The 13,227-nt window shown below is 42.3% G+C and overlaps 1 protein-coding gene across 2 annotated transcripts in view; it reads left to right on the top strand.

Annotated features, from left to right (window-relative positions):
• Window positions 1-8,864: 8,864 nt before the first annotated feature.
• Window positions 8,865-13,227, top strand: part of TRAPPC10 (trafficking protein particle complex subunit 10) — a 38,017-nt gene continuing 33,654 nt past the window's right edge. For both annotated transcript variants that reach the window (XM_039552708.1, XM_039552699.1), the window contains exon 1: window positions 8,865-9,046. In XM_039552708.1, coding sequence (XP_039408642.1) covers window positions 8,968-9,046 — 79 coding nt within the window. In that variant the 5' untranslated portion in view covers window positions 8,865-8,967. The remainder of the gene's footprint in view (window positions 9,047-13,227) is intronic.

Below are 13,227 nucleotides of genomic sequence, written 5' to 3'. Positions count from 1 at the left end.
TCACTCCCACTCAAGATACAAAACATAACCATACAGCACCTTTACAAAAATGAAATATCAGAATTTTGGTATTCCACTTGCAAGAGGAAACCTGTTCCCATTTTTCAACAGCTCACTGAAGAGGGTTCAGGCTCAGTTTTACTCAGCTTCAGTTTGGTGCTTAGGGCAAGGCTCTCAGTGCCTTCGTGTCTTCAGGCACAGCTGAAAAAACTGACAGGGTGCTAAAAGTAGTGAAGGGCTGTTTGCAGTGCTCATACAGGACTCTGGATCTAAGCAGCATCTTCTGTTTGAAATATTTGCTGCTGTATTATTTGGGGGGCAGTGGTGGTCAGAGCAAGAATTGATGAGATTTCATTGTCCTTTCTTGCCCATCAGTGATATATTTTGTTTTACAGCTGTCTCAGTGGCTTTATTGCTAAGATCTAATAGATCCTATTAGATCCAGGGTCTAATCGGATCAAAGCCTGGAATAGAAACCTGTGGTGGAAATAGCCTGTGTGGCCTGGATGTCCTTGTGATCTCAAACTTACGGTACTGCTGAGTTGCTGGTTGTTCAGCCCTCCTCATTCTCCATGAAATCACATGTACCCTGTCAGTTTAACCCTCTGAGAGGGTCCTGCTGTCATGGCAGGACACACACACATAAAAAAAAAAAAAAAAAAAAAAAAATTCTGAAGGGGAGGATTCTCATCAGAATATTTACTTTTATGCTTATTGTGAATGGCTTTCTGTGCCTCTTCTTCAGACTTCATTATTCTTGTAGTACTTCAATTTTGCCACCCAGGGAGGACCTGCCTAAAATAACTTTGCAAGGGAATCTAATTTCTAATTAATAATGCATTTTAATTTAACAACTAATAATTTTACATTCTAATTTGTAATTGAGCTTTCCCTTGATGAATACAGAGAAGAGTATTTAAATAATGGTGTAACTCTCTATAAGACTCCCTTCTTCCTTATTCCCATCAGTTTTACATTATCCCTTGAACACATGTGAGCTCTTCCCCAGGGTGGTGTGACAGACAGAGATTAAACAATCATCCTTAGATGATCCTTAGAATAGATCCTTATTGTCTAGAAAATTGAATTAGAAATTTTATGGTCTCATTCTTTCCAACTTCAGCACTCTTCAGAAGCTACTCCTAAGCAGAAGGATAAATGAAGTAACAACCCAAAACTACTATGATATGTTTGTAAAAAACATAATTAGTTGGTAAAGGTGTATTTTATTAATGTTTCCTGTAATGTGTTTTTTTAAGTGACCACACATCTATGTTTCTAATAGTGTAGTAAGTAAAAATGAATAGAAATGAATATATTCTGGAGGAAAGGGTTGTCAGTCCCCAGCTGAGAGAGTCCAGGTGCAGACTGCAGGGTACAGCTGATAGAAGAACAGTTAATTACCTTGTGAGCTGGGAGCAGGGAACTTTCTGGCTGTGCACAGATTAAATACATCGTGCTCTCTGCATGACCTCATGGCAGGCCTTGACAGGTTTCCTGCGTCTGGTGATGAAATCACCTTGGTGGTGGTGGTACCAAAGCCCCTGCACTTGAGTTGTGCATGGAAACATCCCATGGCGATGTCCTACCTCCCCCTTTTCCAAAGAACAGCCAGTGTTCAAATGCGTATCTTTCTGTGCTTCTAACTCCTCTCAGGACAGGGTAACTTTCCAGACAAACAACCCCTTTCTTCTAAAGTTGCCAGTCTCAAAAGGAAGTTCAGAACTACCTTGGGGTTTGACTGTCCTGGGACTCTGCCTTGGGCTCTCTGCCACTAGTAGTTGTGGCATAAATGAGAATGAACGTCCTGACACAAAGCCCTCTCCTGAGTGAGAACTGATCTCCATTTGAACACAGTTTGAGCTGATGTTCTCATTAACAGCTACTACAGCTCCATGCTCGGCAGGGCTGGCTAGTAGGGAAAAGGTGGGTGCTCAGGGAGCAGAGGCAGGCGATACAGAGAAGCAGCATCCATGAAACATGGAGAAGAGTGCTGGATGCTCTCAGTTTGGATCTTGCTGTTCAAGACCTGCTAATTAGCCCATGTTCTTCCCTGCTGGCATCTGAAGTGTTTCTGTTTTGCAGCTCGGGCCTATCCTGAAAATAGTCCAGAGCTGCAGGAACTCCTGGGGTTTGAGGGCCTTCTCTGCCTGTTGGCACCTGACCTTGTTTCTGCCCACAGTGGTTGAAAAGTAGTTTGAATTTCAGGGAGCTGTGAAAGGCTCCAAGATCACTGCACTATTGCTAGTTAGTTACTCAGTATGTTTAGTGACTTGGGATATGGATCTAAATGACCTGCTAGGGAGCAAGAAAAGGAGGGAAGTACAGTGGCAGCTCAGCTGCAGATTGAATTCCTCTGGTCTTCAGAATTAGCTTGGAGTAAGGGCTGTCACATCAGCTTTTCCCTCTTCTTTCTTTTATGTGGTTCATGTGGTACAGGGGCAGCAAGAGCAGTTGCTGGCACCATTAAGACATGTAACATTAACATCCTGGTAATGATGTTTATACTTTCCTACTCAAAATTTCACACTTTGAACTTGTTCGTCTTTACTGAGGTGGGTTGGTGTGCTTGTAACACACTCAGCACTTGATCTGAGTCCAAGTGTCTTTCTCATGTCTGCAAGGTAGAGCTGCCTCTGATAACTCAAACACGCTGCCTTTTTGTGCCATTCTCCCTGGATGAGTAGGATTTTAGAGAACTATTCAAAGCAAACTGTTTGGGGGAGGAGGAAAGTCTGTCGCAAGGAGTGCTAAAAGAGAGGCATTGCCAGGAAAGGAGGTTTCTTGGAGTCCCAGAAGGCACGGACTGATGTTGAAAAGATAGTGAAGATTATGCTGGACAAATAGCAAGGTACTGATTCTCCCTTCCAGGCCAGGTAGCACCTCCCCCTCCTTGCTCCAGCTGCTCTGCCCTGGCTTGCTGGCCAGTATTTCTGAAGACTCCTTTCTTAAGTATTTTCTGTGATATAATGAGGATTCAAAATAAGCATTTCTATGATTTATCTTTTTCTCTCCCCTTCTTCAGGCTGTTTGCTCTTCCTGACCCTTCTTGAAGGTCTTTGGTCCCACATTTCAACTTTGTCCCTCTGGTTTGACCTGTGGTTGTTTAGGGGTTTCAGAACAGGGACACACACAGCTCTTCCAGTTACTGTCACCTTCTCTGCATTCCCATGTTTTCCTAACTCTGCTGATGGGGGCAGTTCACACAACACAGCCGATCCTGCTGCACAAACAGACAGAAATCTATGGATGGAATGAAAATGCTCTTGAATAGAGCTTCTGTGGAAATAGGTTTCCCACGCTGGTTTTTTGCTATTAAATACGCTTCAGTCAATGATTCATTACCAACACTATGAAATAAAAAGTCAAAATTCTGATTATTATGTACCACTAATGATTTGTGGATGACATACTAATTCAAAAAGACAAGGTGGCTTTTAAAGTACTCATTTTAAAAAAAGAATTTGCTTGACAATATTATAAAATTATTTTCCCAAATATAAAAATCTTGTCAGTTTTCTGCAGGTGGCTGTGAATTCATGAAATCAGTTAATTAAAACCAGAATTCCTTCAGTTAAACTTTCTGTGCTTTTTGGTGCCAGTTTTCTGACTGCTGCCACAGATCAAATAAAAACATAAAACTATACATTTGTTTCTCTTGTGACTCCTTGACTAATTCTTCTTCTGGGGTAAAGTTTCCTTCAGTACTTCTATAAAACTTAGAGTAAATAAGTAGATTTTTTAATCCCAAACACTGTATAGAGTGAAGGCCATCTCGGTGGAAGCCCATTCAATGTCCATTTCTCCCCAAATATAACTTGCCAAGTGTATAAAAGGAAAAGGTGAGCAATCCCTACAAGCAGAGGTATATCTTTTAACATTATTTCTGGCCTCCAAGGTGGCTGCTGCTTGGAGAATGGCTGGTCTGTGTGTGGGAGGTGGTAAGTGATTTCCTTTGCTTCATTTCTGTCTCTCTCCTGCACCTAATAAACTGTTTTTATCTCAACCTATGTGCATTCCCACTTCTATTTTTCTTCTTTTCTCCCCCTGTCCTGCTGGTGATGGCACAGTGAGTGGTTGTGTGGCTGCTGGCCAGGGTCAACCCACTACATCCAAGAGAAATGCTATAGTGTGGTCAGATATGGAGAATATAAAGGTAAGATTTTTCATGGCAAATCTTTATTTGGATTTTATGTGAATTAGAGGATACAAGAAATTAATGATTGTTATTGCTAGCAAATCCTGGGATTCTAGGATCTACCATGATACCCCTAGGCCCTGGTTATCTTACAGACAGTCAGATAAAACTGGAGAGGGGGAATCAAATTGTCCTGTAGACGCTGCTGGTTTTATCTTCATCCTGACTGAAACCTAGCATAAGAATTTTACTTTCCTCCTATCAAACCCTTGCCTGGTGATCATTTTCTTTCATCAACACCATTCTTTCTGTTTATCTTTTCTCTCCCTGCCTCCCCAAGATAGGATGGTTATTGTAATTTTCAAACTCAGCAAGAACATTTTCAAATGTGGATTTTCCTCTGTAATGGACATTCCATCAAAACATAAGGCAATTAGGGATACACTTTAACTGCTGTCCTTCCATTTTCATGCTGCTTAAAGAAATGCAACAAGAGTTGTCCCAGTAGGGACCTGAAGACTGACATAATATTTTAGGATTTAATGTTGTAACTAAGAGGATTTAATTAACCTTCTTGCTCTTTGGGAGATCTGAGACACAGGATCCAGTTCCTCAGAAAAGCACGGCTGCTTCTCTTGCAGTTACTGAGCTCATTAATCTCTGTGATATGGTTGTTAAGGGTACAGCTATGTTTTGATGAAGTTGAAGTGCTAAATATTTTACAATTAAATTCCTTGTTGCAGAGAACATAATTTAAACAAACCAGTAACAGAAGAGGAGCAAGGGGAAAAAGAAGGAAATGGAAATTCAGGAGCAGAAAATGGTGTGGGATACATTGACTTCCTCTGTTTGCCTGACACCTGTGCTACTGGATTTGTGCATATGAAATATGATAGAACAGGACAATGAGAAATTTAACCCTTAGTTTACATTAACTACCACACAATATACACAAACAGCACCTCTGAAACCAGTTTCTTCCTCTGAAACAATTCCCACCTTTCAAGTTAGACTTCATTCCTCCTCTAGGAGGGAGAGTTCCCAAAAGCCACAGAAACTGCCCATGAAACTAGCCTAACCCAAACCCAGCCATGTAGTACTGATGGGACTGCCTGGTGGCAGTGGTTATTGGGTGTATAAATCTCTAAGTCATCAATAAGAAAAAACATCACAGAAGAACAATGGTGCAAAATTTTGATGGGAGAAAATTTTAAATTCTGTATGATATCTTATAAATCCTATTGCGGAGAGAAGCTGTGAACTGAGGGGGAAGTGACATGGCTGCACGATCAGAGTGCACAGACAAAGTGAAAGCTGAACAGACATCAGCTACTGCTAATGAAACAGTTAATGAAGTGCAGTTAAACCAAGTGAGTGTGATGTGCAGAGTCTGGGTGTTGAAATACAATGAGTTTATGTGCCTTGTTTTGGGGGGGAGAGAGAGTCTATTTTTCTGAGGTTGTTTTTCCTGCTAGTGTGTTGTCATCCACCAGAGCCCTGTTCCTGTAAACACCCACGCCAGGGTGTCGATGGTGTGCGCTATGGCCCTGCTCCAGCAGCACACCTCTGCTCTGTGCAGAAGCCAAGCTGTGGAGTAGGGATGAAAAGAAAGGCTGGCGTGTCCTTCTGTCCATACCAACCTGAAATCCAAGGGAAAATGAGATGCAAGGACTTGGAAACCAGGAAACACCTCCTGGTTTAGTAATATATATGCAGTGTTTCCAACCAGTCATACAGATGCCTCCTAGATTAATCTGCTCCTTTATACTGTGCCTCAAAGTCAAGATCCATCCCAGAGGTGACCTTACTTGGGCACTAAGCCTGTGGCTGGAATAGAAATGATAATGCTGGTACATAAAAGCCTGGTTTTAATGGCTCTGCCTGGCCATAAACTACCTCAAATTCAGCTCCTCCTCTCTTACTGACTACTCATTCAAAGTACAGGTATAATTGTGCCCTGCTAATGTGGCAACAGAAAAGTGTCAGGCACCTGATACTCAGCAATCTGAAATGGTGGAGAGAATTTGCTTGGCTAAAGAGACCAATTGGTAGGCAAGAATTAAATTTTATCTTGCCAAGCATGTAAGGTTGGAAAATTGGAGTGAACTGTAGCACCATGATGGCCTGGTGTCTGTAATGATTATGTTTTGTGAATACAAAATTAATATTCACTTAAGACCTGTAACGATTTCTAGTAGATACAGAGAGTATTTTAGCTGGTGTAAAAGCAGGAGGAAAAGCAAAATTCTAGTTGCCCTTCAAGTGGTCTCTTTTTCCCTTTCCCACATTTTTGCCAGAAGGAAAATTTCATCCATTCATTTCAAAATGCAAGGTAAAACCAGAAGATTTCCAAATGCTTGGATTTTTTCTCTGTATAGTTTGCTATAAAAGATCTGTTTTTTCCATCAGAGACCAGTCAATTTCACTTCCCTGTCAAACTGAATTTCAAATATTTTTGGCAATTAAACACCTGAGACACAATGAAAAGTTGTTTTCATTAGTTTTCTTGCCTATATTAATGAGTCTGTCTTGTTTTTTGGGGGGGAGAAGATGGTTTAGGAATAAACCACAAATGGCGATTATTTGGTTCACTTGCTATCAAAAACAGCAAGCAGGGCTAGGACAGGGCTTTTGTTTTGGTTGGTTGGTTTGGGTTGGTTTTTTTTTTAATGTTTGTTTTTAACAGAAACAGCTACACTGCAACCATAAAAATGAGAGGAAATTGAATATTTATCCAATTCTATAGCAATTAAAATGTTAATCCCAATGAACTATTGGCCTTAGCTCTAATCACTGAGAAAAGGGGATAAGGACATTTGACTTGGGTTTGCCTGTTTCCCTACCTCTGCTGCTTAGGACTGTGCAGGACCATTTAACAGATGCCCAAAATGAGTTACTTTGGAGCTTACCGGGAGGAATTTCTAATTTTTTTCTAAGTGCAGACAGAGTGCTTTTTCTTTTCTGTTTCTGTAAATCCTTTTAGCCACACACTTATCACCTGTACTGTAAAACATTGTTTAAGTGCTGACATTTTAAAAATAAAATTGTACCATATGTCTTGACTCTCACAGCACTAAAAAATCTTCATGTCCAGCTGCTCACCTAAACCTGAAAATCAGATAAACATTTTATTGTGCTATATAAGATTCTTAAAGTTTGACTGTGCCAAGGGAACAAGTCTTGTTACAACCAAGGTGACAGCGAATTTCTGTGCAAATGTTTGTGAAAATATTCAAAGAATAGGAAACAACCAATAATCCCCACAGTAAAATAGTAGTGATAGAACTGGGAGTATTCAGCAGTATTAAGGGACGAAACATGTTACAAAAGGATGCTGTAATTATTTTTGAATCAACATTATAAGTCTAGAAAATAGGGTTAAGGTTTTACTGAGAGAAAATTCTAAACGAATTGACTTCTGTAAATATTTGAACACCCAAACCACCTGAGCACAATGTCACTGTACAATAAAGAGTTATGATTAATTCCCAGATTATTTATAGTCCTACCTGAGGTTACATTTGGTTTTACACACGTATGCAGTGTTTTCCATTTTTTACCACTTATGGTAGGCTACTTTCAATATGCTCTTCTAGATCTTATTCAGTTGAATTGAGACAGTAAGTGCAAACCCTCTAAGTTTAGGATTCTTGATTCGGAAGAAACTGCAATGACGAAGGTGAACAGTAGATTTATTTAAAAGAAAGGAATAACATCTCAGTCTAAAGTAAAACAAGGGTTTAATACCACTAATTAGACCCAACAGAAGTGTAATAGGGTGTTATTATCTTTATGCATTTAAAACCCTAGATTATAAACCATTAAACTTCAAGGACCATATATTTGAGGCCAGTGGAAAATATGATCCCCAATGCACTTACCCCCGCTGAACTAGCCAGGAACAGCCATGGCACTGACACATCGGGCAGCTGGCCACGAAGTCCACCAAAGCCTCACAGAAGTCCTGCAACGACTTTAAATAAGATTCATTTTAATAAAGAGCATCTCTGAGAAGAGACTGCGGGAGCAGGGCCTGTTTAGTCTAGAGAAGGCTGAGAGGGGACGTCATCCGTACATATAAATATCTCCCAGGCGGGTGTCGGAGGATGGTGCCAGACTCTTCAGTGGTGCCCAGCGGCAGGACAAGGAGCAATGGCCACAAACTAAAACACAACAAGCTTCACCTCTACAAAAGGAGTAACTTCTTTCCATTGAGGGTGGCAGAGCTCTGAACAGCTGTCCGGGGACGGCGTGGAGTCTCCCTCTCTGGAGACATTCCAGACCCACCTGGACGCGTTCCTGTGTCACCTGCTCTGGGTGACCTTGCCGGGGCAGGGGGATGGACTGGGTGATCTCCAGAGGTCACTCCAACCCCGACTATTCCGCGATTCACCCCGTTCACGCCGCCTGTCAGCGATCGGGGGGTCTGACCCTCAGGCGCCTCGGGCCCTCCCTCAGGGGCAGCCCCGCCCCGGGTCCCCGCGGCTGCCGGGGGGCGCAGGCCGGGAACCCCCCGCCCTTTCCCGGGCCGCGCTTCCCTTTCATTCCCCGCCGCATTCCCCCTTTTCCGGGTTCCCCGGCGGCGGCGCTCCCCGGAAGCGGTAATGCCTGCCCGGTGATCCAGGAAGCGGATGAGCCTCTCCCGCCCGCCTTCCCCTCCGGAGCGGCGCTGCGGGGACGCGGGGAAGGGGGTGGGGGGAGGCGGGGGGGGGGGCGGCAGCGGCAGCACCATCCCCGGCCCGGCCCGGCCCGGCCCGTCCCAGCCCCCCGGCGTTGTTTCCATGGCGCCGGGCGGGCGGGGGAGCCGGGGCTGACGACCCCGCCCGCTCATGGACCCCGCCGATGAGGAGGAGGGCAGGGAGAAGCCCCCCGTGATTTACACCATGGAGAACAAGCCCATCGTGACCTGTGAGTGCCGCCGCCGCCGCTGTCGGGGCCGGGGGTCCGGCCGGTGCCCCCTGCGGGCCCGGCGGGAGGCAGGAGGGGGTGGCTGGTTTTGGGGGGCTCCCGCAGCTCTGGGTGGGGACACGGCGCCTGCAAAAGGGATCTGATGGTGGGGTTTGCCTCTTCACTGCTTCCCCCCTCCCCCCCCCTTTCTAATGGCAGTGGGCAAACTTGGGGTTATTTCTGTAGTAAATAACAAGCCGAATGTCGTGCTCGGGGGTGTTTAGGGGAAGAGGGTAAAATATGATAATAAATCGTGAGCCCCAAACTTCTTGCCAGCGAGCTTTGTGTGGCTTTGCTGGTGCTAAGAGAAGTTGAGAGTAGACATCCTCTGCGGCGATCCCACTGATGCATTCCCACTGACATTATAATTTAATCTTTAGCTGTTGTGCTTTGGTTCCATCTCCGAGACAGTTTAATTAACAAACAGCATCTCGTGGTTCCAGCGATGAATTAGTTTTTTCAGGTGTCAGAGACAGGCAACTGGTCCTGATGTAAAATGTGAGCCCCCCTGCTCCTACAGGTATAGAGGGGAGCACTCAAAGTTCATTTAAAAACAAGCACGTGGACTAGGCTGGGCATTAGGGAGCATTTCTTTTACCAGAGGGGATCAAACACTGGAAGAGGCTCCCTAGAGAGGTGTCTAAGTCTGTCCCTAGTCTGTCAGTGTCTAAGAGAAATTTGGACAGTGCCCTTAACATGCTGTAACTTTTGCTCAGCCCTGAAGTAGTCAGGCAGCTGTACCAGATGATCCTGGTAGGTTCCTTCCACATGGAAACGTCTTTGCTCTTCTACCTACATCCGTAATGCTTTTTTTATTAGAAGGTGGATGAGATGAGCATAAAGAATTTTTCTTTTTCTTTTTTAACAAAAGGTAGCCAGTGACTGTTCTTAGTCAGAAGTATCTCTACTGATGATGTAACAAAATACATATTTGCACTTTATCACCAGAACAATGGGAATGTTTTATGTGCCTGTGAAATAGAAACTTGTTTCACAGTTGTGTGTTGTCTTATTATGGAGTAAGCATTTATTGGTGCTTAAAGTCTTAGACTTTACTTAGAAAAAGTATCCAGCTGTAACCTTGTAGCTGTATAATTGTGGAACTCTGTGTGTGTATATTTTCTCCAGACTATTTTATAAATGTGCTTTTTTCTGTCTTAAACTTCTTTCCTTTTTTTGAATGCAGTTCATAAGCTGAAGTTAACAGGATCTGTACTGAATCTTCTCTACTCACCTATTTCAAGAATTTTGCAATCCATTTCACTTCAGATTTAAAATCAGAAAAATGTACATATCAGAAGCATCTGGAGGATATAGTTTGCTGTTGTTATTCTACTGTTCAGGCTGTGGGGGCTTGTTTTCTAGTTTTTTTGGCTTTATGTGTATTCAGAGTTGGAGAGTCTCCATGTGTATGGTGGGGGGACTTGGTGGTGCAGGTCAGTCTTCACTGTTCCTTTATGATTTGAATAAGCAACATTTTACTCTGTTGAAGTACACACAGTTTTACCTCAGGCTTGGGATTTTTGTTAATAGGTGCTGAAAAGAACTCTGGTCTCTTTGTACAAGGAAATTTTCAAAATTCCAAACATGAAATTTAACCAGATTTCAATCAAGCCCAGTTGTCTGATATTGAAAATAATATTAATTTTATGTGGTGGGTGAGCATACATACTGAGCATACCCCCATCCAGTATGGCAGCAGCAGACTTACAAATGAGATAAGAGGTGAGCGTTACGTATCATTTGTATGCCTCGCTCCTGGACTGAGGGAATCATTTCTAGTGCTCTGGACAAGCACAACAGTAGGATCTTCACTGGTATGGACTAGAGTGGTTTGGTCTGAGACAGCCTAATTCAGGAATTAAGGTTAATTCAGCAGAAGTGCCCAGACATTACCTCTCTAGTGAATGTGGTAATGGTGACTTGCTACATTTTAAACCCAAAACATTTGATTTCAGTGGGGAATGCATTTTACTGTAACTGCTTTAGTTTCCTTTTTTCTCTGTTCAGAGGAGTGGAGTACTTAGAGACTAGTATTGGAAAAAAGTGCATTCAACAATGATGACTTACTTGAAGGAAAGCTCCTCTAAGCGTTATATTGCCAGAGATTTATGGAAAGGTGAGGCTTGTCTTTTCCAGGGAAAGGATTGACTTGGTATGGGTTTGTTGTAAGACATGTTAAAAGCCATGGTATTAGAAACTGCCCAACAAACACATTTTATCTTTTGTCTGTGGTTCCAGTTTCAGGCAGTTGGAGTTTCCTGAGATAAGTGTCCCAGTCAGGAGGTGCATGTGGGGGAAAAACAGACCTTTGAGGGGATGGCTGGGTTCTGATTATATGAAGGAAGAGTGCAGGTTAACTGAGGGTGCTTTTCAGAACATAAGTATTCCCTTTTGCTACAAGATTTAGATTAAACTCCCTCAGGTAAACTTTTGCATCATGAAATACTCCTGTTAACTCTTAGGGTTTGTTCTTAAAAACAGAACTGAAGAGGGAGTTTTGTTCATAGTGAAACTTCTTTTGAACACTGGGCATACCACAGTTGTTTTGTAAATAAATGTTTTTACCTACTTGAAATAAATTTGACAGAACTCTTGAAAGGAATGCTTCTTTGGTAAAGAGGGTTACGCTTTCAAATCTATGAGTTAGTCTGTATTAGCAGTAGTTATTTGCTATATTGGCACAACCCTGAATTCAGCACCCTATGTACAGGCTTTGGCCTATGGAATAAAAATGGTGGGTTCCACGTGTCTTGGACATGTGAGGCCAATTGCAAATGCAGTTTTTGTCAGTACTTTTTTCATGTTAGTGCTGTAACTTGGTCATTTTGCCCTCAGAAGCTGTGCATAGGTGAATTAGCCTTGTTTTTACTGTGTTTGTATTACTGGATACATCCCATCGTTTTCATAAAGAGTTTTTAGATTCATAGAATTCAGCAAGGCATGACAAACTTCTGGAGACTTTCTCTAGGCATACAGACAACCGTATTTTCTAAATGTGGAAAAAGTAGTTTATTCACAGAGAGTTGCTGTTCCTTTATGCTTTTTCCCTTTTCTCAGTATTGCAGCATCCCTGAGTATTAAATCATTCTTGTCAGGTGGGACTGAGTGCCATGATGACTCAATTCCCAATTAATTTGAGCCATATTTTTTACCCTATCAGTCTTACTAGATTGCAAAGCCACTGGGGAGTTTCACTGTCCAGGTGTGGTTCTGCTCGCTTTGGCACATTACTTTGCAAACTCTCAGCTCAAGTTTGTAGCAATTTATCTGCATTGCCAGACCTGGTAAGCTTACAAAGTGTTTTGAGTCATCTTCTAGCTTTCTCACTGCTGTAGAGGTATTATTTTTAGCATCATTAATTTTTTTGTTTTATTTGCAGAGGCAAGTCGAGTGTTTGCATCGAACATCTTGAACTTGGGTGGTTTCTGTACAATGTTGACTTGACAAAATCTCTAAACCAGTGCAGATTGCTTTCGTAGGAAACCCAAACAATGTTGTTTCCTTCTCAGGAATCCTATTTGAAACTTTGAGAGTCTTTGGAGCTTCAATATAATGTTGTTGCACATATATATCAGCCAAAGAACTCATCCTTATGTAGCTGATTTGCACTGAAATTATTAGCTCTGTCTATCCATATGAAGAGGAGGCTGAAGACTAAAGGCAATTCTGCTAAATGAAGTAATTAATAGGTTTTTCAGAGCTTTCCTAACAAGCTGTTCTTTTGTAATTATCTTCATGCAGTTGTGGAATATTCCATTATCAGCTTGTAGTATCTGTTTATGTTGTCTGCTGTCTGTATTGTGTGTTTGCATGTTTGCTCTCGCTGTCAATAATCTCTCTTAGCACAATGGACTTTATATATAATCTTTGGAGAGAATGGGGTGCATCACTTTTATCTGGTCCATGTTCAGAATGTGCTGTGATACAGCAAGAGGAAAACCGTGAGCAAAAGCTTTGTGGGCCCAAGAATAGAAAATGTTTACAATTATTACAGCAGGAACAGAAAGGTTAATAAAATAAAGGGTATGGAGAGAAAGGGAAGAATTTTACATCTTTTTGTGGTGAAAATAAATACTTGCAGTTGAGAATATTGTTCTGGGACTAGAGGAGCTTCATTCGAAAGTTCTTCTGTTGCTAGT

Source organism: Corvus cornix, chromosome 1 (genome assembly GCF_000738735.6).
Source record: "Corvus cornix cornix isolate S_Up_H32 chromosome 1, ASM73873v5, whole genome shotgun sequence".
NCBI classification, from domain to species: Eukaryota; Metazoa; Chordata; class Aves; order Passeriformes; family Corvidae; genus Corvus; species Corvus cornix.
The sequence above is the reverse complement of the archived record's forward strand: the minus strand, read 5'-3'. Positions and strand labels throughout refer to the sequence as shown.